Consider the following 26373-nt stretch of genomic DNA (forward strand, 5'->3'; position numbering starts at 1 on the left):
CAACATATTGAATCAGTTGTCAAACTTGGGCGAAAGTGCTGTATTTTCTTGTCTGCAATTAATATACAGACAACATCTGACGACTTTTACACAACTTCAACACCACTGTAATACATTTTGGTGCTGCCATGTTTTTTGTAGGCCTCTGAATGCCTTTTCTAGCAGCCTATATAAATCAAAGGCGAACAGAACAACTGTAATATTTACATCGTAATTTAATCAATCTGTTATCTAATAAAGCAAGCATATATCTAGTACACTATTATTCTGTCGATTGGTTTAGTTTGTGCCATCTCCGGTCAGCTGCACGGTGGCAGCAGCAGCTCTCCAGCCTCCCTCGGTATAATTACACCCCCGTGATCCGCCCTTATTTCCCCTTCGCTCTCAGTCCCGACTGGGAAATAAACGTCCTCCGCCCTGCCCTGTCTGCTCAGTGATGGGCCAGTGAGGATGCACGACACTCCTGTAACTTTTTCTTTTGTTTTCATTCACATTTAGTCCTTCTCATCCCGTCTGCTGCCATGTTGCGGGTTGTGGTGGAGTCGGCGAAAGGTCTGCCCAAAAAGAAATTGGGACTCCCTGATCCAATCGTCACTGTGATTTTTAAAGGTAAGGCTCAATCTGAAAAGTTTTGACGTGTTACATTTGTGTAGTGTACGGGCAAAACACACTTGTTCACTAACATTCTAGTCTTAATAAATGATGTAATGTGTGTAAAGATGAAGTTTATAGTCACTCAATTGATTATACTTTACTTTAGTATGACGTCACTTTTTCTTTCATAATCCAGTACACTAATTGTACACTAACTGGAAGCCAATTAGAATTTTAACTTAAGGATTTAAGTGTCATATTGATTTCTTAATGCAGTATATTTAAAAAAAATAATAATAACATAAAAGTTGTCTTGCATCATTAAAGACTTTTCCCCAACATGTTACAGCATTTTTATCCACATGAAGCCCGTGCCAAGTTTGGACCTGCCGTATATACGTGACAGGACAAGTTGTGCTGTGATATAGACATGTTAGAAATTGTTGAGAAATGAGCTGCTGAATTAATTTCAGACAGAGAATGGTATGGCCTCCCAAATGAGGAAACTCAATTCCTGACAATCAGCCCCTAGTTGCTCTCAGCTGTTTTGTTTACACCCATGCCCTGTTCATCATCAGCCCCAGGTGTGGCAGCTTTCCTCTCTTCCTTCTTCCCCTTTAACTGCAGCTGAAACAAACCATTGCCGTAAAGCGTGCAAAGCTAACCCACTTTTGTCAAAGCAATTACTTAACCTGGCCAGGGCATCAAGTGGGTGAAATGATTTCTGATGTGGACCTATGTCTCCTAATCCTGAGAAATGATGAACCAATGAGTTTGTTGAGTGTATTGATTATTGTGCACAAAATTGCATATTGCTTTCAGATGAGAAGAAGAAAACCAAATCGATTGACAGTGAGCTGAACCCTGTCTGGAACGAGGTAAATCTCCAAAACACAGAAACAAACACACACTTGTTCATACATGAAGTTATCTATGCTTCACACCTTTTAGATTTTACAGGGAGTTAGATTCGGCTAATAAGAATAGCAGGAATCATTTATATATTACAAGAAATCCCCCTTTTAAATGCATCACTAGACATCACATGGTAAACGTATTCCACAACAATCATCATATGACTGTATGGACCATGTCCGTAGATGACTGATTATCCGGTGTATGAGTCAAGTCTTGTTGTTTTTCGTATCATGCTGGCTTAAATAAATCAACTAAAGGTCCTACTCTGAGATGTAATGGTAATTCTTTAAATTGGATGTTCTGTGTCCCCTCATCTTGTCTTGCAGGTGCTTGAGTTTGATCTGAAGGGCATTGCGTTGGACTATCACGCCTTCATAGACGTGATTGTGAAAGACTATGAAACTATTGGGAGCAATAAGTAAGTGTAACACAAACTCCGCAGCTCCTTGGGTTTTGTGCAACAGATGGATCACAGTGATGAAAGAGGGGGTGTGTGCCTCACCTTTAATTGAATCGCAGCGCAAACGTCTTCGTGTCTGAACGAAGACTAAGGAATTAGTCTGTCTATGCTGACAGGATAGCTAAACATAGCTTATTTCTGTTATTACTAATAAAGCTTTATTTGTATAGCACTCGTTATACACAGAAATTAGGATGCAGTGCAAAGTGTTTCACCAATATTGCACACAATATAAGATGTTCCTGTTAAACTTCTAACCTGTTGGCACACATGCAGCATGTTTACATGATGCATATGATTTCATGCAATATAACAAGGTAGTGTTGTATGGATACCAGCTTTTTCTTGGCAGATACAGAACCAGCATTCAAAATAAGTATTTGTGCATGACACATTCCCACCCCTGTGTTTAGGATACACATTATTATTAACACTGGCACAGAAACACACAAGCAGAGTGATGTTATCACAGTCGCTCTGTGTGTCTGAGTTATGCTGGATCTCGCTGCCCCCTCACACCCAGCCTGCCGTGCTGAGACTTGCTGGCTTGTGTGGGCTGATGCTGATTGGGCAACAATGGATGGATGAATTGCTGTTTGTCTTCTGTGTGTCTTGGATTTGTGTAGTACTCTGTCAAGTGAGGACAGGGAAAATGTTGAAGGGAAAAGATGTTAATGTGGATCTAAGTTGAATTTGCAATGCATGCAGTATGATGCATGCAGTATGATGCATGCAGTATGATGCATGCATTTCAGGTTCATATTTGTATTTTGTGTCTCTCCTGTGACATGTCTCCATGCTTTAATGTTCAAAAAGCTCTTTATTTTTCTCATACTGCCTGTGCTGCAACACCTCTTTTCACCCTCTGACTGAAACCAGAGCCCAGTGTGCTCTGATTGGTTAGCTGTTGTGATCGGTCAAACGCTTAGAGATGTCCCGCCCCTTAGCCTACAATGTGTTGGAGCGCTAGCCAATAGAAACGCAAGTGTTGCGTAGTGATGTCACTCTGTTACGAATGTAAACAAAGGAGTCAGATGGAGGTGTTTGAGGCTGGGGGAAATGTGTGTGGTGGGAGATTTGGGATTTTTAAATTTCCAGACCATTTACATGCACAAACATATAAAACACACTACAGGAAGGGCAATCCCCAAAAAGCACAACAGGGCCTCTTTAAACCTTACTATCTATCAGACCTATGCATCCAAATGTTTTTAATAGTACGACTACGTTGTACCTAAAATGAAAATGGTTAAGATGACTGAGCCAACACATGGATAAATGAGACTTGGATTATACAGTTAGAGTAGTATGAGAGTTTGCAAACAGGTGTTTTCAGATAGTTTTGCAGCCCACAGTTTCTATGTATCAATCATTGACTGTGGAGGAGGCATGACTGTTCTTTGAAGAATTTAAAGTATCACAGGGGGAGTAATGGATTTACCAAATGGTTGTCTTGTAGGTGAAGTATTCCTCTTTACACTGTGTGAGGAAATGTGCTGTAATGCAAAAAGTTTCCCCAACACAGTTCAAGGTTGTTAAACTAATCACATATGGGACCAATCTAGACCGACCACAAAGAATGTTTCCTCGACATCTTTAATTACGGCGATCAAAGTCGTGTCTATCGCAAGAAAACAACACATGAAAAGTATCTCGCTTTCATAATTTAAGTCTGACAGATCATATTCGCTGTATGATTTCTGCTCGTGTTCCTTAGCTTTATGTAGTGCGAGTTCCCTCAGTGTCTGGGACAGCCATCACTGAGGGGGAGGAGCTTTTCCTAATGTTCCTCTCCAGCACTCGAGTCCTTGTTAAATGGAGTAAAGTTTTCCACTGGGCAGGCTCGTCTGACACACTCCCTAAAGATCCACACAGAGGGAGTAGGAAAAAAGGACTTCCCTCTTTGTCCAATAGTTTTCCGGCTGCTGTTGTGGGTAATCCATGTTGTCATGGTAACAAAAAGGAGGAGGGGTCAGGCAGGCAATCGGTTTCTTGTTAATTAGATTTTAGAGGGGAGTCAGATGATTGGAGGACAAAGTTCCCCCTGTGCACAGTCCTTTATAATTTTGAGACGCACTTGTTAGTTTTACATTTTGTTAGCTTTTCCTATTCTTTGGATATGAAATGACACTTTTTAGAGAGTACTTGAAGGAGTAAAGCCATTTAACAGACAAGTATTCTAACAAACCATTATTGGAACTGGAATAGGAATGCACGGTACAGGTTTAAAGGCCTGCAGACTTTAAGAAGTCTTTGCGTGGTTAGCTTCGATCAAACTCAAATGAAAGTAAATGACCTCTTAGTTATTATCATTACCAATACAGAGCATTTCTTTTTGCACTGGGTAAAACTCTTCACAGGATATGGTAGGGAAAATGCTGAGTACTGCTTCATTTCCTGTGTTAAAAAACAGACAGGGGGTCTATTAAATATTTTGTCGACCTTGTTCCTGACAAACATTTCTGGATTTGTATAGCCGTGCACTGCTGAGACCTCTTTATATGCTGACACAGCAATCACGGGGAACTGTTCCTGCTCATGTTCACACCATTTTCACAAATCTCAGATGAGCTGTATCATCACTCGTACATCCTAACAGATTTGTGAGAAAAGAAAATGAATAATGAAAGGGGGAGGATGTTAACATTATCAGCTAAAACCCAGTCGAGGAAACTCTCGCTCTATGAAGCTGATTTTGTTTAAAAGCTTTCCTTTTTCCTTCTCGGATAGTCTATCCTAGTTTGGTTTGAAGTGAGGATTCCCAATACCAGGAAAAGTAGAAGGACTTAAAGTTGGAACTTTCTGTCTGGTGGCATGGAGCACTGCTCTCTGATTTTTCTGCTGAGAATGGGGGGGGGGGGAACTGTATCTACATCCAATAATAACTCCACACAAATCATTTCTGTCTGCGGGGAATTGCGATTGTTTGGACGCAGGATCTTTTTCAGCTGCGGTGGGATGTTCCTCTGTGACTCACCAGGGCTTGGTGACAGTCACACCGTCCGTTATGGTCATTGCACTTTGTGTTTACAACAAAAACAATGTCTTAAGTGATCAGCCTTGGCACTTCGTCCATCATGTGTTCACAATACAGTACAGGACGGTTATGATTGTACCATTTTACTTTTGCAAGACGTTCAGGCTAGCGTAGTTTTGATATTCGGTTGAAAAGGAAGTTACAAATGGAAAATATCTGAGATGGGACTCCTTATTAAGGTCACCTAAGCCAACTGTTTGAAGTGGATGAGTCACATCCTACCTGAAACCACTCCTCCTTTAAAGGGGCCCTGTTATGCTCAGGTTCATATTTGTATCAGGGCTCTACTGTGACATGTTCCATGCTTTAATGTTTAAAAAGCTCTTTATTTTTCCACCTCTTTCCACCCTCTGTCTGAAACCAGAGCCCAGCCTGCTCTGATTGGTTAGCTGGCCGGCTCTATTGTGATTGGTCATCCGCTTAGAGATGTCCAGCCCCTTAACCTTTCACGAACAATGTGTTGGAGCGCTAGCCAATAGAAGTGTGAGAATTACATAGTGACCTCACTTTTTCATTCTATTTCATGTTTAGCATTTGCAGACCATTTGAATGCACACGACCCTACACACTACAGGAAAGAGAAAACCCCCAAAATACAACAGGTCCTCTTTAAGTCCAAATCCTCCAAACATTATGGCTGATAGCCATTGGAAAACTACATATTGTTGGTCCACCCTGATAATCGAAGCTACATACCAGGTTTATATAGTCACTAACTCCCCCAGGATTCCCTGTCAGCCTCTTTTATGAGGCCTGGACTAAAGCAGGAATTTGGGTTGGTGAGGAAATTCAGGGATAACTCTGGGTTTTTGGTACTTTGAGCTTGTTCACTTCTTACCGGGGTAGATCTCCAGGGTAACTTGTGCTGAACAACTAACCTGCTCCGGAGCAGTGAAAGCACCGCCTGCTGACCAACCAGAGCTCAGTGTGGGGCGTTTAAAGCTTTAAAGGTTATATTATAGGATAAAGGATAAACCGTTTAAACTTTCAGCTGGACTGAGAAACCCTGGCTTGATTTATCGAGTTGATAACCTGCGTCGTAGGACTTCTTAGAGGGATGCCGTTTGTTAGGGTTAAGCTAGATGACTCAAAGATATTCAGGGTGTTTTAAACTGGCTTCATGGTTCAGGCCTCTGATGTAGTTCTGCCAAAATAATAACTCTCCTTCCTGTCTCCTCCTAACGTGACTCTTTGTGTCGTGCCCCAAAGCAGTGTTTGTAACCTGATATGCAGCAGTCTGAGTAATTGTATGATGTGCATATTTGCAGCACAAATATTACAATCGGTAATGCTTCGATGTGTGCTCACAGTATTTGCCTGTTCTTTGAAGTTTCTGATCAATAAACAACTTTAAAAAAGAAATGCTTTTTCTGATTGAAGTCACATTCAAATGACTTATTACAAGATCCGTTGGCCTCTAAAAGCAAGGCGGTTTACTTCTTAATCTGATGACATCATCCATCCAGTTGGGTGTTTTGGATGATTCTGAGTCTACAGTGGTGTCCTTGGATCTTGTGTTCGTAGTGAGTAACTGAGTCTTGGGAATTCTTCCCGTCAGGAATGCTGCCAAAATAATATTACTCAGTCTTCCCGGAGAATATTTCCGTTCACACCGTGCTCTGCATTCCTGTATTGTGTTACTATGGACACTATGCAATGCATGTTATCTTAAGCAGCCGCACACAAACGGAGCTGCAGGATGATTATTTGTGCGACTCTGCAGTAGCTCAGTTAGTAAGGACTTGTCTTGGGAGCTGGAGGAAGCTGGAGAGGGGCCAGTTCTCCTCCTTGTCACTGCCCTTGAGCAAGGATTATAGGTTCTGGATTGTGTAGTGTATAAAAAAAAAAACAGTGAAAAAATGTTGACTCCCCTTAGGGATTAAAAATATGTCTCTTCTTCTTCTTCATCTCCCACCATCATTAATGATATTGTTGGAAGAGTGCAGTAGATGTTGACGTTATTGCAATATACATTTAGGGGTTTGTTTGTTATTTATCATCTCTAAAATACACTGCCTGGCCCAAAAAAAGGTCCCACACTCTAATATTCGTTGGACCGCCTTTAGCTTTGATTACGGCATTCGCTGTGGCATCGTTTCCACAAGCTTCTGCAACGTCACAACATTTATTTCTGTCTTGCATTAACTTTTCGCCAAGATCTTGTATTGATGACAGGAGATTCAGACCACTGCGCAAAGTCTTCTCCAGCACATCCCAAAGACTCTCAATCGGGTTCAGGTCTGGACTCTGTGGGGGCCAATCCATGTGTGAGAATGATGTCTCATGCTCCCTGAACCACTCTCTCACAACTTGAGCCTATGGATCCTGGCATTGTCCTCTTGGAACATGCCCATGCCATCAGGGAAGAACAAATCCATTGATGGAATAACCTGGTCATTCAGTATATTCAGGTAGTCAGCTGACCTCATTCTTTGGGCACGTTGCTGAACCTAGACCAGACCAACTGCAGCAACCCCAGATCATAGCACTGCCCCCCCACAGGCTTGGACCGTTTTTTTGGCCGGGCAGTGTACATCTGCTGGCTAAAGCCATAGAAACATCTGTTTTAAATATTTTCACTTATGATTGTCCATTGGCAACCATTGAGATTTGTAAAAAAAACCAAAAATATTCTCAGATCTAATGAAGTGTTTTCATATTTAGATGGATCATGAAAGAAACCCTCGTTGGGCTGTGCTGTTTTTGGCTGCAGACCAAAACAGACACAGCAATTAACCACAGCAACTACACACAGCCTGAGAACGAGTTTTCATCTGACACTTCTGCAGAACGGCTACTATGTTTGTACAGCAAGAGTTCAGGTACTATGTATATTGGACGGTTCTCACAGAGACACTTAAACATTCAGTTTCACTTTATTCTATCTTTTTAAATATGGAGCAAACAGAGGAATGCATCACACTTCAAACCTAAAGTCTGTATCAGTGATTCACATCCCTTTTCTTGACAACCCTTTGATTCAGTAGGTTGTTATTTTCCACGGAAATGTTAATGATTATTTCTGTTATAAGCAAAGGAACACTCCAGTGGGAAACTGACTCAGGAACATGACTCATTGTGTGACCTTTCAGGAAGTCCCTGTGATTTTAAGCCATCTTTTTCACAATACCATATTGTTATTTGACTGGTTTACAAAAAGTGGGATAATTTGAACACCTTTTAACGATTACATTTAATTTAGCTTCTATCCAAAGCGACTTGCAGTACTATAAGTGCATTCAACCATGAAGAAACAATCTCAAGAATCCTTCAGGTACATTTCCTATCTATAAACCTAACCAGGTCACGTGATGCTGCATGAGCTTCACTTAAAGCCAGATCCTGTATATTTGCTACGTACATTTTTTTGCAAAGATGCAGTTTTCAGTCTGTTATAGCTCGTATGTGATTGGGATTATTGGTTCATTCTTGTCACAGATGACTGACGGGTAGCTCCTGTAGTGTTGACGCTGGCTCACGGGGTGCGTTTGTTTGTCTGAGCAGGCAGGGTTTGTTAGCTCTGGGTGGTGACCTGCTTTATGTCCTTTTTGTTAGTGTGACGTCGCTGAGAAAAGGTACAGCGTTTCATCTCTGTTCAGCATGTAACCTGATATCTCATGTGGTGACTGGAGCCGTGAGTTTTCCCGTAATAAATCAGGAAATCAGTGCAAAATGTTCCTCCAAGTCACAAGTTATGCATATTACATTCTAATGTTTTTTTTAAAGATATTTTTTGGGGGCTTTTTGCCTTTAATCAGATAGGACAGTGGAGAGTGACAGGAAGGTGGGAGAGAGAGTCGGGGTGGGATCCTGAAAGGACCACGGGTCGGGAATCGAACCCGGGTTGCCGGTGTACGGTGCAGGTGCCCCAGCCAGTTGCGCCACGGCCGGGGCCATTACATTTTATTCTGACAGTGGACACAAATTATAATGTTCCCCTGTTGTGTTTTTTCCCCAACAGATTCATTGGGTCAACAAAAATCCCTCTGAAAGATCTTGCCTCGGGTCAAATGAGATCACTTCCATCCAAAAATGTTCCTCTGGTCAATGAAAGTGGACAGGGTATTGGTGTAAGTGCTTTTATACAATTATAAGAACCAGGAAAGCTATTTTTGTTTTGAAGAAATAAATGTATTTACAGACGAGCCAATCATTCCCTTCCAGGCTTCGATCGACCTTGTGATTGGCTACGATCCTCCTGCAAATTCTGCACCGAACCCCAATGACTCTCAGGAAGGAGACTCCACGGTGGATGCTGGTATGTTATCCTTAGTGGAGTCAGATTTGATTTGAGGAATGCCAGGTATTTTAACATCTTGTTTTTTCTACTAATAAGGCGGTGGTGGTGGTGGTGGTGGTGACGGAGGGGATGAGACTCAACCTGATGGAGGCCAGAGTGGCTCCACAGGGGGTCCCACGTCCCCCGGACAGTCCGTTAACATGCGTCAGAAGATTGCCAGAGCACAGAATCGCCACCGACTAGTCAATAAACCGCAGGACTTCCAGGTCAGTTTCAACAAACATTTTTAACATTTATTCTCTAGAAATGTATTCATTTTTCTCTCATTTAGTGTACTTCTACGGTAAATTCACAATCTTTAAGACTGTAGACTTGTAATTGCACGTGTGTCTTTTTTATGGATCTCATGGCTTGTCCAGGAATGTCGAAACAGAGATCATTTCATAATATTGTTACCTCTCTTTGCAAAAGTACTTTACAGCTATTTATTTAATTGAACATCTTTGAGATTATTCCTTTAATTCAACTGAGATGCTCTTGGTCCCAATCAGATGCTCTAAAGAGTTGTATACTCATTCATCCACACTGATAATGTTATATTTTGTCTCCTTCAGATTCGCATAAGAATCATCGAGGCCCGTCAGCTGTCCGGCAACAACATCAAACCGGTGGTGAAGGTTAGCGTGTGCGATCAGACCCACAGGACCAGGATCAAGAGGGGAAACAACCCCTTCTTTGACGAGGTAATTTAAATGGAAATAAAAAAGTGTTTGGCTTTGCATTTATCACTTTTATCACTTTCAAAGCTAGGTTGTTCTAAATGTTTATCTTTAAATTGATTTAAACTCAAGATAATTCTCCTTATTTTTCGCAGATGTTCTTCTACAACGTCCACATGCTACCATCGGATCTGTTTGATAAGCACATCAGCTTCAGGGTCAGTAAACGTGTTGATTTTAAGGCACTAAGCTCTTTCAATATGTACACAAATATAAAATATGAATACTTTCCTCTGCAGGTCTATAACTCATATTCACTGAGGGCTGACAGTCTCATGGGAGAATTCAAGGTACCTGGTCTCGTTTCGTCTTACCATGAATGTTAATTAAAGAATGTGGTTAATGTTTTTTTAATATGAGTGACTGATCTGGTTCTGTTCTCACACACAGCTGGACGTTGGTTACGTTTACGATGAACCAGGTGAGTTTGTCTCCAACCACAGATTTGTGTGTCATTTACATTTGCTCAGAGGATGTTGTTGTTTGGCTTGTGGATGCCAGAATGTGAAAAGATAATTATCATATTCAAAAGTAAACCTACCTGTCTGTCTGTCTCAGTCCAAAGCTTATTTGCAAACTACGGGACACATCAGCCTAGTATTTCTTTGGTGCACATTTATAGCTTTATGGCCAAGAACCTGTGATTGCTTTTGAAAACATATTTTATTGACCGTTTCATATCGTCATTGACTCCTCAGTCCTCTTTACTCACCAAAAGGGGCTTCAAGTAATCAACAACTGCTTCAGTTCGCAACAGGCCTTGCCGTTACCTTGGGTAGTCTGTTTTGGCCTTTTTCGTGGCTCAAAAACATCATCTATAGAAAAGTTTGGTCTCATTTTGAACCAGAGAATCTGCACATAGTGTTTCAAGACTTGATATGTTTTAAACCCCTAAAGGTCAGAATGATAACAGGTGAATAAATACAGTTTTTGTGAATAAATCCATTTTAACTGTAAGGGAGCTGGGAGGGACAATCAAGTGAGCTTCAACTCTTCTTTTGAGCTTATCGTCTTGATTTGAGTTGTTGATAAGAGTGGAAATGAATATGTTTTAGATCAGATACAAGGTGTAAAGTAAAGGTGCTTTTCATCTACCTGTCATATTGCTAATAGATGCTTCTGTATGTAAGTCTTTCATGTGATAAATGTATGCGTGTGTGACCTGTTGCAGCCCACTGTGTCCTGAGGAAGTGGCTCCTGTTGAATGACCCTGACGACTCGAGCTCGGGGTCTAAAGGTTACCTGAAAGTCAGCCTCTTCGTGGTGGGGGCTGGAGACGAGCCTCCGGTACGACTACAGCTCTCAGATGGCTTTCACTGGCGCTGATCGCTTCCTCTTTCTTCATGTAAATACAGTGACTGTGCATCCTTGTTCTGTTTCATGACTTCCTTTCTGTTCCTCCTATGTGACGCCCTGCAGGTGGAGAAGAGGGATTCAAATGACGATCAGGACGACATAGAGAGTAATCTGCTGCTGCCGGCTGGTGTGACGCTGCGATGGGCCACCCTGTCCCTGAAGGTGTTCAGAGCTGAAGATGTTCCCCAGAGTAAGACAGTTATTTTAAATTTGGGACAAAGCAACCACCGTCTCAAGTGCTTCAAAGTGAAGCGTTGTGGTTCCTGACCAAAAAACGAATGCTTTTTTTTCTCACTTTCCACACTTTTTCTTGTCAAAAATATCCAAGTTTGTTTCTCCGTGGTTTTCCCTGGTTTTGTTATGTATTTATTTGTACCTGCATCACCCTAATATGCCTTCATAGATATAAACAAGAAGAACCATACTGTTAAAAAAATACGATTTAATTTAGAAGTGTTTTCTCATTTCAGTGGACGATGCATTCGTGCAGAGCATGAAGGAGATATTCGGAGGAAATGAAAACAAGAAGAACCTGGTGGATCCTTTCTTAGAGGCTCGCTTTGCTGGCAAAAAGGTTTCCCATCACTTTGTCTCTTTTTTAAATCAATAAAGCCTTGATGTGTCACGTAAGAGAAGCTGATGTGTGCTTCCTGTCTCTCCAGCTGTGCACTCAGATCATTGAGAAGAACGCAAACCCAGAGTGGAACCAAGTGCTGAACCTCCAAGTCAAGGTAGGATGTTCTCGACCAAGCACAAAATTAAGGAAGTAACTGAGATTATGAACAAACGGTGGTTTCTTTTAACCTGCTTATTGTGTCTTCTGTAGTTCCCCTCCATGTGTGAGCGGGTCAAGCTGACAGTCTTTGATTGGTATGTCAAACCATCTTTGTTTCAGAGATTGTAGCCTGTGTGATTTTGTTCTCGTAAAAGTGCACCACAATATTTCTGCAGTGTGGTCAACTGTTTACGTGTGTTTCCATGCACCATTACCAACCACATGAGAATACTGTCTGACTCTGCAGGCCCCTCCCTTCCCCTCAGTAACATGCCCTGAGATCTTGTTGGCTAATTTTCATTATTGTGAGCGAGTGTATGGTCCGATAACACGGGTCCAGGAAGGCTGAAGGGAAATAAGTGCAAGAGGAAATGTTAGGAAAACTGTGTGTGCCCTAGAAGGTGTTGAAAAGGATCCCAGAGCCAAGAGAGATTTTCTTTACTTCCCTTTATAGAGGTAGAGAAGAAGCAAGAGCATTGCAGGACCCTTACATTAAGTTTTGTGCATGTTCTTTAACATTGAGTGCAGTTTAACATACATTTGCCGTGTGTGTGATTGCAGGGATCGTTTGACAGGAAATGACGCTATTGGCACCACGTACCTGAATCTGTCCAAGATAGCCTCTTCTGGTGGAGAGATAGAAGGTATGATATCAGGCTTTGAAATATAACTACCCCCCCCCCCCCCCCAGTAAAAAACACATTTCACAGTTGTTACTCTTGTAATTGCTTTAACATGTAAATGGAACTTGCATTATCCTTTTTCTCCTGGAATAGAGGAACATGCAGGAAGTGGGGAAATCCCGTCATACGAAGGTTCAACTGTGCTCTTCTTTTGTTCTGTGTTGCATGAGACGTAGCGCGTTAGAGCATGTTGTGTGCGCTAATCTGCTGATTTAAGTCCAAGTCTGTGCGTGCACATCGCTAGTGAGGCTGCGCCCGCTCTGTTTTTAACGTTTGTGTAAAGATTTAATTGTTGTGATGTCTGCAAACCAGCTTACTAAGCGTCACCACCTGCCTGAAATGCCGCATCACCGACATACTAACATTAAAGCTTTGCTGAGCTTAACTCTAATCATAAAGAGGTAGTAAGTCTATCTGCATGTCTCCACAGCTAACACAGGACAGTCTGAGGTGGGTTTCCTTCCCGTCTTCGGGCCGTGCTACGTCAACCTGTACGGCAGCCCGCGAGAGTTCAGCGGCCTGCCGGACCCCTACGAGGATCTCAACTATGGAAAGGTAGGGAACATTTACATTTTCAATACTCCATTTTAATCTTTTTAAGTCTTAAGGCATCCCCTTTTACGATCTCCATCCAGGAGGCTATGTCTTTTAGTTTAGCTTGTTTGTTAGCAGGCTTGCAGAAAAAACTACTGGCTTGATTTTCATGGAACTTAGTGGAAAGGTTTAGCAAGGGCCAAGGAAAAGAACATAAAACTTTGAAGCAGATCCGAATCAAAGGGCGAAGACATCCCCGTGTTCCCATTCCAGTTATTGTTTCAGAAGTTGAAGAAAATGTCTTTGCAGGGAGAAGGAGTGGCATACAGGGGCAGGGTCCTGGTGGAGCTGTCCACTAAACTGGAGGGGAAAGCGGACAAAACGGTAGACGGCATCCACAGCGACGACATCCTGGTGGTGCAGGTACTGAGAGCATTTATCCGCTGCGTGATACCTGGCAGCAGTGTGGTTTATTTTTTAAAGAAGCGTTTTCAACTTCTCCTTCCCTTTTTCTGTTGTCTTTCCCACATCAGAAGTACCAGCGGAGGAGGAAGTACAGCCTGTGTGCAGTCTTCCATAGTGCCTCCATGATACAGGAACCAGGAGAGCCGATCCAGTTTGAGGTCAGCATCGGTAACTACGGCAACAAATTGGACACCACTTGCAAACCGCTGGCCTCCACCACTCAGTATAGCTGTGCTGTGTTTGATGGTAAGTAAGGAAGCCATGTGATGATTTAAACTAAACGCATTTTAATGTGCTGTCATGGCAGGAGGATTTCTTTAATTGGTGTGTGACTGTTTCCCAGGTAACCACTACTATTACCTCCCCTGGGCGGACACTAAGCCGGTGGTTGTGGTTCTCTCTTTCTGGGAGGATGTCAGCCACCGCCTGGACGCTGTCAACATCATCCTCTACATCACTCACCGCCTGGTAACACCGCTTTATCCTCTGTTATCCACAACAACCTAGAGTTAGGATTTATCGTAGCCCATTAAAGCATGCTGTAGTGCACTAATGTTGAACGTGTGTGAACATGTGTCAGAGAGCGAGAGTAATCCTCCCCCCCTATTCTGCTGTTGTTGCAGCAAGCCAACCTGGAGCTGTTTAAAACCGCCATTCTGGCTAAAGTCTACGACAACAAACTCGCAGAGGTGTGGCTGAAGTTGCTCAATCAGCTGATTGAAGACCTTGAAAGGTAAATAGTGGACTGAAAGCCAAAGACCATTTCTGTTGTCTGTGGGTTAGTTTAATGTTTGGAAATTCAGACAAGCCCAAGAGAGACAGACAAAAAGGAAGTAAAATATGTTCAGATACACCAAAGAACAAATGAAACAATAAAGGACACGACAGTTTCCTGGTTAATTACTTTGTACAACTTAGAAACTTTATATAGACGGCACCTTGGCTAGTAAAACAAGAAACAAAACAATATTATTTGAAGCTAAAGTTCTTCCAGGTTGCTAAATGAGTCGATAAATAACATGTAAAGTTATCCCAGTTTGTGTGTAGATTCAACTGAAATTAAGTCCAGTTATTGTCACTTATCTATGCTTTATTGGCATGACTGTTAAAAGGACCATCATTTTTACCCATTTGTTTCTCTGCTGTTATCCAGTCTCACAACACCGGAGCTGGAGGGCCGCTCCAACCTGACTTCTCTGGACTTCCAAATCAAGAAGCTTCGCGACAGCACTCTGAAAACAATCCTGGAGGGATCCAGATGCATGAGGGAGGAGGCCAGAGAGATCGCTGACACTCTGCCCGACTTAGAGTCTTGGGCGGAGAAACTCCAACAGCTGGCTGATGAGGTTTAGATGCACTAAAAGTGGTATTTCCAAGCATTGTATTGTTTGATTTACCCTGTGCATAACTCAGCATTTGTTCATGTCTTTGTCCAGCCCCAGAACAGCATGCCGGATGTGATCATCTGGATGTTACGGGGGGAGAAGAGAGTGGCCTACAGTCGCATCCCCGCCAACGAAGTCCTTTACTCCACCTACAGCGAGCAGGCCTGCGGGCAGCACTGTGGCAAAACTCGGACTGTCTTCTTACAGGTACACATCTGCAGCCCAAACAAGTCTATCTTGATGTAGCAATCAATTCTGTTAGATTGTGTCTGAACAAATGTGACTGTCTGTCAGCTAAATGAATCATTTGAAACCTAAGGGTAGTACTTTTTTGATCCCAGGAAAGAAATTGGAATAAAATACTTAACTTCAGTAAAAAATTGAATGATGTTGAATTATTGCACAAAAGTTGGATTCTGCACTAAAATGAATTGCTCTGAAATCCTAAAACTATAATTGGTTTATTTATTTTTTTCATTCTTTCAGTATCCCATGGACAAGAACAAGGGCATGAAGGTGCCGGTTCAGATCCGAGTGAACATGTGGCTCGGTCTGTCTGCACACGAGAAGAAGTTCAACTCCTTCTCTGAGGGAACCTTCAGCGTGTTCGCAGAGCTGGTACATCACTGCAGAAATAAAACTAGCATTGTGTATTTCAGCTGTCTGGTCAGCATCTAAAACTAAGTGTTTGCCTTGCAGTATGAGAACCAGGCCGCGGTGTTTGGGAAGTGGGGGACCACGGGACTAGTGGGGCGCCACAAATTTTCAGACGTTACAGGCAAATTGAAGCTGAAACAAGAGCACTTCATGCCCCCGAGAGGATGGGAGTGGGAGGACGACTGGTTCATCGACCCAGAGAAAGCGTGAGTCGCACTGCAGACAGCATCTTTCTTTCTGTAAAATACAAATTGACCAAAGGAAGACCTTATGATTTGTTCTTTCAGAATTCAAACTACTTACATATTAGGGGAAAGAAACTTGAATTTCTCTGAATGTGATCGAAGTTGCAGTGCTGATTTATAACTGTTGAAAGTGGTCTCTTCCCATTGAAGGCACACATTGGGTGGACCTCACTGGAGGAAGTGGGCTACTTCTGCTTTTGTTTACATTCCTCTCATGCTTTAGACCAGGATTGAATGTTAAAGTATCAGCCTGTTTAGTTTTCCATGCTAACGTCGTACATTTCTGTGAGCAAGTCCCTCACTAGCACTGACTGCTGTATTTCCCCTATGTACAGATATGTGACAAAACAAAGGAAAAAGGCATAAAAAGCTTTAAAAGACAACTTAATTTATTATACAATCTAACATTTTGCAGCCATTTGCTTATCATAAGTGAACTACTACAATATATGGAAAATAACAAGAGGAACACACACTTAAATGCTTGAATTTGATGAATGGCCAACAGTTGTGTTACTACCAACCGTCAGTAAACCCATTCTTTCTCCCACTGCACTTCATGTTGGAAATTGTCTGGTAGCATAAGTGTATTTTCTGGTACGACCACTAGAGGGTGCCATAGTTCTCTCTCTCTCACACACACACACACACACACACACACACACACACACACACACACACACACGTCCTTTTTGTAAAATGTTTTAACACACCGATGGTACTTACTGCATGTCTGCCTTTTATGTTGCAGTCTCCTAACAGAGGCAGATGCTGGACACACTGAGTTCATGGACGAGGTGTTCAAAAATGAGAGTCGCTTCCCCGGTGGACAGTGGAAGGACGCCTCGGAGCCCTTCACTGATGTGGTGAGAACAACACGCTGACATGCAAATAATGTGCAGCGAGGGTTTAAATATAACACAAGCTCAATTCATATGTTTCCTCTTCGCTGTGACACTACAGAAACCCGTAGAGGCAAGAGGGAAAACGACATTTGCATGAACCTTTTTTTTTCTAAGTCTGATCCACATAGTGAAATGACTTTAGAGGCGGTCGAAAAAATAAGGTTTAGCTTATCCCTACTTTTTCTTTCTTCTGTAAATGGATAGAAACAAGTTTACTCAAAAAATTAAAAAATAAAGATAATGGAACCTTTTTAAAGCAACAGGTAAAAAGTAGCATAAATATGGTACTGGATAAACTTTTCTCCCCCCAAGATGAGTAATCTTTTAGCTATTCTTGGTCTGCCAAAACACAGGAGTAGGCCAAAACACATGAAGAATATGACCAAACAATAAAAATGAGCTTACTGTGTAATTTTGTTGCACAGAATGGAGAGAAGAGCCGGAACACTGAGGAGTTCGAGCTTCCTCCAGGTTGGATGTGGGAGGACAAGTGGTCCGTGGATGTCAACAGAGCCGTGGATGATGAAGGTGCAGGCACTAAAATTCAGAGAGTAGTCTTCTTCCAGATGTTTGAAGTCATAGCTAATCATTCAGAAAGGCTGCATTAGAACATGAACATTTTTCTTATAAATGTTTCCTGATTTTCTAGGGCTCAGACTTACTCCTTGCTAGCTCATAATGATAATCATAAAATTGAACTCGCATGGGGAAATTCAAACCATGTGTTCTTGTTTCCCGAACAATAATGAAACTAACTTTGAATTGTTCGTTTGCGCATTCAACAGGATGGGAGTATGGAGTCACTATTCCCCCAGATGATAAGCCCAAATCATGGGTCTCTGCAGAGAAGGTTTACCACGTCCACCGCAGGAAGAGGCTGTTCCGACCGCGCAAGAGAGCAGCACAGCCTGCAGGAGGCCCTGTACAGGTCAGCATAGGGCAGTGCTATGTATCTAATGTGACATCATTTATTAAATAAAAGAAGCTAATTGTGCAAATTCTGATCATGTGACAAAGATGGATTGAGACTAATATTCAAGTGTCTTTTTCCCGTACTTTCTAATCTTGCATTACTAATGATTGCAGTCAGAAAAACACCATTTGTTTCTTTGCTCACAGAGGAGGGACCAAGGTGACCCTGAAGGCTGGGAATTCTCCTCTCTGATTGGCTGGAAGTTCCACAGAAAGGAGCGTTCAGCTGATACCTTCCGGCGAAGGCGCTGGAGGCGTAAAATGGGGCCAGAGGACCTGTTAGGAGCGTCCGCGATCTTCAAACTGGAGGGGGCGCTGGTGAGCAAAAGGATAAGAAATGTTTTATTCTGATTTGAGGATCTATGGCTCTAATATCAGAATGAAACACATGAGTCAGAGATAACGAGTTTGAATAGAAGCCTGAACCGGATCTGAGCTCTGAGTCAACAAATATTGACCTATGTGTTAAATAACTTTTGCTTCCTCTGCAGGGCGTTGATACCGAGGAGAAAGACTCCAAGTCAGACGTCGCCAAGCTGTTTGGTGCCAACACGCCCACTGTGTCCTGCTCCTTTGACAGTGAGCTTTGCATGTAGTATGACATATGAATAATCGCACAAACAAACAAATAGACATAAATATATTCAACTGAATATTTTGTTCCCGCAGGGCCACACTTGTACCATCTCCGTGTCTACGTCTATCAGGCTCAGAACTTGACATCTATGGACAAAGACAGTTTTTCTGGTAGAATCCGACCTAAAATCTGAGATGAGTGTTGATGCAAAAATAGCTGCTAATGATGTGAAAGATGACTCTGTAACTATGTGTGTTTTTTCCTCTGCAGATCCGTATGCACACGTCTCCTTCCTGCACTTCAGTAAGACGACAGAGAAGCTGAAGGCTACCCTGAACCCGACCTGGGACCAGACTCTGATCTTCAGTGATGTGGAGATTTACGGAGACCCTCGGAACATCGCACAGCGCCCCCCTGATGTGGTTCTGGAGTTCTACGACAACGACCAAGTTGTACGTTTTATAGATATATTATTGTTAGTGATTTTTGTACAAAACATGGTGACGTTCAAATGAAATTTCACAGTGGTGAACAATTGGTTCCTATTGTCCACACACTATATCATTGCAGCATATGATTACTGTGGATAATTACAGATAATAGCTACAGGGAAAAACTAAGTGAGACTTATTTCCCCATAGAAACTACAATGTTTGAAATAAACAACCACTTTGTTTTGAGAGCGACGGACATGTTCTGTTCTCTCCAGGGGAAGGATGAGCTGCTGGGCCGCAGTGTTTGCACTCCAATGGTGAAGCTGAATGCCTCCATCGATCAGACTCCTAAACTCCTATGGTACCCCATCATCCAGAAAGGTCAAAAGGCAGGAAAGGCCCTGCTGGCTGCAGAGCTCATCCTCAAAGACAAGGTTTGTGGAAAAAGTAATTGAGATATGGCAACTTTACAGTATTTTAAACACGGCATATAATCTCTAGGATTGAAGTTGTTAGACATTTTAGAATTAAAGTAACTTTTAAAAACAGTTGAAGCTCAGCCTTCTCTATTATTGGCCAGATCTCCTTGGTAAGAGATATTTCATGTCAATGGTTAAGAATTTGAATTTGATATTTGAATGTGATTCAGAAAAAAAAAACTATCCTCCCTCTCCTGTTTTTAGTCGGGCGAGTCCAACCTTCCTCTGCTTCCCTCAAAAAGGGCGGAGAACCTCTACATGGTTCCTCAGGGCATCCGGCCTGTGGTGCAGCTCACGGCTGTAGAGGTAATACACAACCTTTACACTCTGTCACTCTGACGTACATAATTATACTAAGATCTTACATTACCTATGTTTGTCTCTCTGTGTTTAGATCCTGGCATGGGGCCTGAGGAACATGAAGCCATACCAGCTGGCCTCCATTTCCTCCCCCAGCCTGGTGGTGGAATGTGGGGGGGAGAGGGTGCAGTCTGTCGTGATCAAGAACATGAAGAGGAGCCCAAACTTCCCGGGATCTGTCCTCTTCATGAAAGTGGTAATGGCATGGTGTTATTTGTTTTAATGGTGTGAAGAAATGCTCACATCGTGCGTTTTCACAAAACATAATTTCCATCCAGCTCCTACCAAAGGAGGAGATGTACACCCCGCCCATCGTGCTGAAGGTGATCGACCACCGTCCGTTTGGCAGGACGCCGGTGGTGGGGCAGTGCACCATCACCAGTTTGGAGCAGTTCAGATGTGACCCGTACGTCATCACTGCAGAGGGAGCCATGTCTTCCAAAAGTAAGGAGGTATCCAACACACAAATACAATTCAGGCAGAAAGACTTGATCTATTGTTGTCCTCTCACTGTTTCCAGTGGCTCTGATGGCTTCTCCTTCCGGTCATCTCGCTATTAACATGGAGGAGAGCAGACCACTGCTGGAAACTCAGGTAAACTCAAACACTGTACAGCAACATATTCTCATGTTGTCTGTAAGTCGTTTCTGTAATTTCTTTCCTTTTTGTCACTAAAAAGTGCAAAATTTGACTTTGGTCAAATTTGACAAACTTGATTGCTCTGGCTTACAGTTCATGTACAGCATGTCAGCTGCTGTGAACAAAATGGCTTCCCCTACATCCCATTTTGTATGTATTGTTACTTATTAGAGCTTTCTAAATTCACAAGGCTGGGCACCAATGATACCGTAAGGCTGAGATCACTTAATCTGCACGAAAATTGCCTCAATATAATATCACAGTGCCATTAATCTGCCTGTGAATTGTCACAAATGCTGGAATTGCACTTAATTTGTCACTAATTTAATGAGCACATTTAATCCTTTTTTCCCTGCAAGGGCGTAACGTACTCCAAATGGGTCATGAAGCAAATTACATCAACAGGCGTCGCATAGAAGTGACTTTGATCATCAAACCATAACAGTACAAGTACAGTTTCCAATATTATACTTCAAGCAAACACTGGAAAATGTTGCAAAATTTGCGTATTTAGTTTTTGAGTTACTAATATCACACTCTAAAGTCTCTAATGAAATATCAATACTGCCAGTAGCCAGTTTATTAAGCAAAGAATAATTGAAAGCATAATTATTCCCACTGGCAATTATCGGGTATGAGCACCATGGATGGGGAACATTTTTGTTTTGTTTTTATACTTATTTATTGTGTAAATGAATGAGCTCCACAGGGACAAGCTAGCTCTTTATGCTAAGACAAGCTAACTAGCTGTTGGCAGTTTCCATTTTAGTCCGTCATGAAAGTAATATCAATCTCCTCCTGGATAAAAAGGAAATAAGCAAAACAAATATACTACCCACGGTGCCTCTTTGCAAGAATAGAGACAGTTGGAGACATATTGGAGTTGCACGTTCTGCCCCTCTCTTTGTTACGCCCTTGTTTTCAGATTTTCTTTCAATTGTGAAATTGCAAAGGGGATCTCCTTATCAACCTTTCCTTCACTGTTCGTCTTGTCAATAATTGTAGCGTATTGTGCGTGCTATTTGTATGTGTTTTTGTATTTATGTCACTGTTGTATGTTTTTGTGACTTGTCCTCTGTTTTGTGTCACCTCGCGTCCTCTTTCTCCAAAGCTTGTAGAGAAGGTGAGAGTAAAAAAAAAAAAGAAGATATCTGAGATTTCAAATTCTTATACCAAATGCATATAACTATATATTTCAAGTTTCGTTCGGCATTTCAATGTTCAGGAAAAGGAGACCGTAGATTGGTGGAGTAAATTCTACGCTTCCACTGGAGACCAGCAGAAATGCGGCCCGTACCTCAAAAAAGGATACGACATGCTCAAAGTAAGTCCGATTTTTTTGCTTCCCACACTAGATGATTATTTCTTACTCAGGCAAAAACACAACTTTAAGTATTAAAGATTACTTAAGTGTGTCTTTGTGTCCTCAGGTGTATGACTGCGAGCTGGAGGACGTCCCAGAGTTCAAAGGGCTGACTGACTTTTGCTGCACCTTCAAACTGCTGAGGGGCAAAAATGAAAATGGGGATGATGACCCCTCTGTGGTTGGAGAGTTTAAGGTAGTTCACTTCATAAAATCAATCCAATGTTTAGCTTTACTATTGGAGAGAAATAAGAAAGTCAACTTATAAAATGAGCTGAATCTCCTCCGCACAGGACCAAACCCAGTTCCGGAAGATGTAGTTTGATTGATTTTTAAATGGGCTTGAATGAGTCGCTTGTCCATAGTTTGTAATACCTACAGTAGACGTCAGTTTATAGGTCCCTAGTATGCATAAGGAGTAAGGAGCAACCCAAAAAAAGACCTCATAAAACTTCCCTCTAAACATCTTGTCCATCCCTTTTTAAATGTGCGTGTTCTTGTACCTGCAGGGTTCATTCAAGGTGTACCCTCTGTCAGATGACCCTGGTGTTGCCCCCCCTCCGCGTCAGTTCAGAGAGCTGCCAGAGAGCGGACCTCAGGAGTGTCTGGTCCGGATTTACGTGGTCCGGGCCATCGACCTGCAGCCCAAAGACAATAATGGCAGAGTGGGAATACATTTATATTTCAAGAAATAAAATCTGCATATATTACGTGGCCCAGTTGGAAACTTCTGCTTGAACTTGTGTCTCTTGCTTAGTGTGACCCGTACATAAAGATCTCTCTGGGAAAGAACACGATTGACGACAGAGACCATTACCTACCCAACACCACCACCCCTGTGTTTGGAAGGTAAAGGCTATTGGACACATTTTAAACAAAGACTACCGATAAGAGTAAATTCAGCGTACGCTCTCAAACAATCCCTTTGTTTTGTTCAGGATGTTTGAGATGACGTGTTTCCTGCCCCAGGATAAAGACCTGAAAATCTCCGTCTATGACTACGATCTCCTGACCCGCGACGAGAAGGTCGGCGAGTCCGTGATTGACCTGGAGAACCGCTTCCTGTCCCGATATAACTCCTACTGCGGCCTGCCACAAACATACTGCATGTAAGGAAACGCCTCACAGTTTAGAATAACATCTTAAAAACCTACAATCAGTATCCTTACTTTCTACTGTTTGCGTCTCAGTTCTGGTATCAACAAGTGGCGGGACCAGATGAAGCCGTCATTGATTCTGGAGAACCTGGCTCGAATGAAGGGCCTGTCCAAACCCAGGACCGAAGACAACGGCACATCACTCGTCTTCAATGGAAAGAATACACTCTGGCTGAGTTTGGTAAGTTCAATGCTCTCTCAATAAAGATATATTTATGCTAAATTACTTTTGACCCAGCATTAGACCCGGTAGGCACACATTCTCTAACCCTGACCTTTTTGTAATTCTTATTTCCACCACAAGAGGGTGCAGTTAAACAATTTTCCATGTATTCTCTCCTGTGTTTTTGACCTAAAAACAGATTTAAATCTAATCAAAAGGTGCATGCATTTTACGAAATATGTTCCTTGTGTTTAAAATACATGGAGAAAATTAAACTTGCCTGGAAAAATACAAAAGGATTTAAGCCCCATGTTTATTTCTTGGGGCGTCCATAGGTTGCTAGACTGTTTCCTTTTTCCTGCATCTAATTTGACTAGGCATAATTAAACATAAGCCTAATCAAGCTGTTGCATTTCTTTTTGACATCCAGAGAACACAAAGGAAATCCACGAACACTTGGGTCCGTCCCGAGAGCGCCTCTGTCTGCACGTGCTCAGAAAACAGGGACTCGTCCCCGAACACGTGGAGACCCGGACCCTCTACAGCACCTTCCAGCCCAACATCTCCCAGGTTAGATTTCCCAGCTAAGGTCTACGTGTCCACATCCACCCTGATGCAGCTATTTTGTAAATCTGTTTATGTGTTCATTCAGGGAAAGCTGCAGATGTGGGTGGATGTTTTCCCCAAAAGCATCGGACCCCCTGGACCTCCCTTTGACATCACACCACGCAAACCTAAGAAGTAAGCTCTTCTCTTTAACCTCTTTGGTGCTTTATCACTGGTCTCATTGAAAAGCCACCGAGTTATTAAAGTTCACTGTGTTTGGATGATCAGGTATTTCCTGCGCGCCGTCATCTGGAACACCACAGACGTGACTTTAGATGAGGCCAGCATCACAGGAGAGCACATGAGTGACATCTATGTCAAAGGGTATGGCTGATAAATCCTTCAAATGAACTTCCTGGCAGTAATATATTACATTTGGCTTTGTTTATTGCATTTGTGACATTTTTACTCTGAAACTATGGATCTAATGCTGCTTTCATTCTTTCACTGTGTTCACATTTTCAGGGAGTTACCCGGGAGCTGTTGAACAGTGAATGCTCACTACGTTTGTTCCCTTTTGCAGATGGATGCCAGGCATGGAGGATGACAAGCAGAAGACAGACGTCCACTACCGGTCTCTGGACGGAGACGGAAACTTCAACTGGAGGTTCGTGTTTGAGTTTGAGTATCTGCCGGCTGAACAACTCTGCCTCGTGTCCAAGAAGGTGAGGCTGATCTGGACTGACAATCTATTGATGAAGGTTTTTCAAAAGGTAGATGGTAAAATATCCTTTATATTGTACAACAGGAGCGCTTCTGGAGTCTCGACAAAACAGAGTTCAGGACTCCCCCCAAGCTGATCGTTCAGATATGGGATAACGACAAATTCTCATTGGACGATTACCTGGGTGAGACACATTTGAACTTAGACAAAGAGTGTTTGATTTACCTACACACCACCTTTACACAACCTGACCATAGCGTAATACTCTGTGATCTCAGGCACGCTGGAGCTGGATCTGCGTAATCTGGTGCCTCCCGGGAAGACTCCAGAGAAATGCTCTCTGAAGATGATGGAGGATCAGGAAATGGGAGCTCCAGTCAAGAAGGAGAACGCCAAGTGTCTGTTTTCCCAGCAGTCCGTCAGAGGCTGGTGGCCATGCTCCATCGAACAGGATGGACAGAAGGTCCTGGGTGTAAGTGTGATTTAAAAGTACACCTAGAGGTAGATGTAGAAAGCTTCCTGCTGGAATTTTAGAAATTCACATTAAGGACACTGTTGGCTTGCATGCTTTAGTTTTAGCCCCACATTTTGCGTTTCATATATAATAAAAAGAAAGCTGTTTATATGTTTCCTTTAGAAGTTTGACAAATAGATTTTAATACTCAGAGATCCTCATTGTCATCATCTTGTGTTGTGCTTACAGGGCAAAGTGGAGATGACTCTGGAGATCGTAGGGGAAACAGAAGTAGATGAAAAACCTGCAGGAAAAGGCCGGGACGACCCCAACATGAACCCAAAACTGGACCCTCCCAAGTAAGAACCCACCCTGTGAAGCAATACCCCATTTTACAATCTGCATATTAACTCTATAAAAACTTAGCACAAGGAAAAGTGTACGTAGTTTTGCAGGTAAGATAAACAGATGCATTATCTTGCTTTTCTCTGTTTCCTCGTGTTGTTTGAGGCTCTCTGTAAATTCCCCCCGTTGTTGATATCACAAGGGATTATTTTATCTCATCAGGCGCCCGGAAACCTCCTTCTTTTGGTTCACAAACCCATGCAAGACCATGAAGTTCATCGTGTGGCGGCGGTTCAGGTGCCTCTTCATCGGACTCCTCATCCTCGTCATAGTGCTGCTCTTCATCGGCATCCTGTTGTACTCGTTACCGGTAAGAATCCACGAGAGCGTGCGGATAGCCTTTATGATTTATTCTAGAGAGAAACTGGGACTAAATTATTTTCCTTTTTCCAGAACTACATCGCAATGAAGTTAGTGAAACCGCAGCAATAACCCGACAATGGAGGCGGAGAAATGGAACTGGAAAATGGTCTACAGGAGGATCACATCGCTGCCAAACCCTGTCGATATCTTTTTATTGCCTATAGTATTTTATAAAGGTCTAAATGGGGAAGGGGTGCTTGCACTTTTGCACTTACGTTATCTTATCATGAACACGTGTACACCGCTCAACTGTGACAGACTTGTGAGCAATACAAGCTGCTTTTATCAGACACTGGGAAAACAGAAGCCCCTGTACGCTTTAGTGCAATACAACCGTCCTAATTCCACTTCAAATGTTAAGAGATTCACTTATTGGATTTTAGATAGAGTGGTTGTGTTGTAGGGTGTCACTGATGGTGTGTTAATGAGGGGATAAATAAATAACTATTACAAAAAGATAGTCTTTATTAGGACTGCTGTTCTTTATTGCATTACTCTGTACAAGGGTTTCTATTTTCTGCCTTCTGAAATGTCAAAAACAATGTAAGACTTAAGTCACCAACAGCCATAAGTGTCTGTCTTTTTGTATATTAAATTGTCACAGGTCTTTTTAATTAAATATATTAAAAATGTTCTTCAAACGGTGTTGGTTTTTGTTTTATCAGCAGTAAACACGGTTTATGAAATAAAAGACTCAACACAAA

At 42.3% G+C, this 26373-nt stretch overlaps 1 protein-coding gene across 1 annotated transcript; it reads left to right on the forward strand.

Annotated features, from left to right (window-relative positions):
• Positions 1-400: 400 nt before the first annotated feature.
• Positions 401-26310, forward strand: LOC134870579 (myoferlin-like). Its single transcript, XM_063892807.1, is given in 55 exon segments — positions 401-609; positions 1417-1472; positions 1839-1930; positions 8971-9079; positions 9174-9267; positions 9346-9515; positions 9864-9992; positions 10124-10186; positions 10268-10318; positions 10419-10449; positions 11200-11315; positions 11448-11574; positions 11855-11958; positions 12047-12115; positions 12211-12254; positions 12721-12803; positions 12936-12974; positions 13273-13397; positions 13686-13799; positions 13910-14087; positions 14185-14309; positions 14465-14574; positions 14995-15187; positions 15278-15433; positions 15713-15844; positions 15926-16089; positions 16880-16994; positions 17459-17561; positions 17819-17961; positions 18153-18323; positions 18497-18584; positions 18675-18752; positions 18853-19034; positions 19292-19450; positions 19700-19801; positions 19890-20051; positions 20134-20299; positions 20376-20449; positions 21606-21617; positions 21720-21818; positions 21925-22053; positions 22367-22522; positions 22615-22706; positions 22796-22966; positions 23048-23169; positions 23172-23195; positions 23608-23747; positions 23830-23918; positions 24012-24107; positions 24307-24448; positions 24532-24631; positions 24726-24919; positions 25151-25260; positions 25469-25616; positions 25700-26310. Coding segments are annotated over 55 exon segments (6168 nt in total). The 5' UTR covers positions 401-521; the 3' UTR covers positions 25739-26310.
• The last annotated feature ends 63 nt before the right edge of the window (positions 26311-26373 follow it).

The sequence above is a fragment of the Eleginops maclovinus genome, chromosome 10 (assembly GCF_036324505.1).
Source record: "Eleginops maclovinus isolate JMC-PN-2008 ecotype Puerto Natales chromosome 10, JC_Emac_rtc_rv5, whole genome shotgun sequence".
Taxonomy (NCBI): domain Eukaryota; kingdom Metazoa; phylum Chordata; class Actinopteri; order Perciformes; family Eleginopidae; genus Eleginops; species Eleginops maclovinus.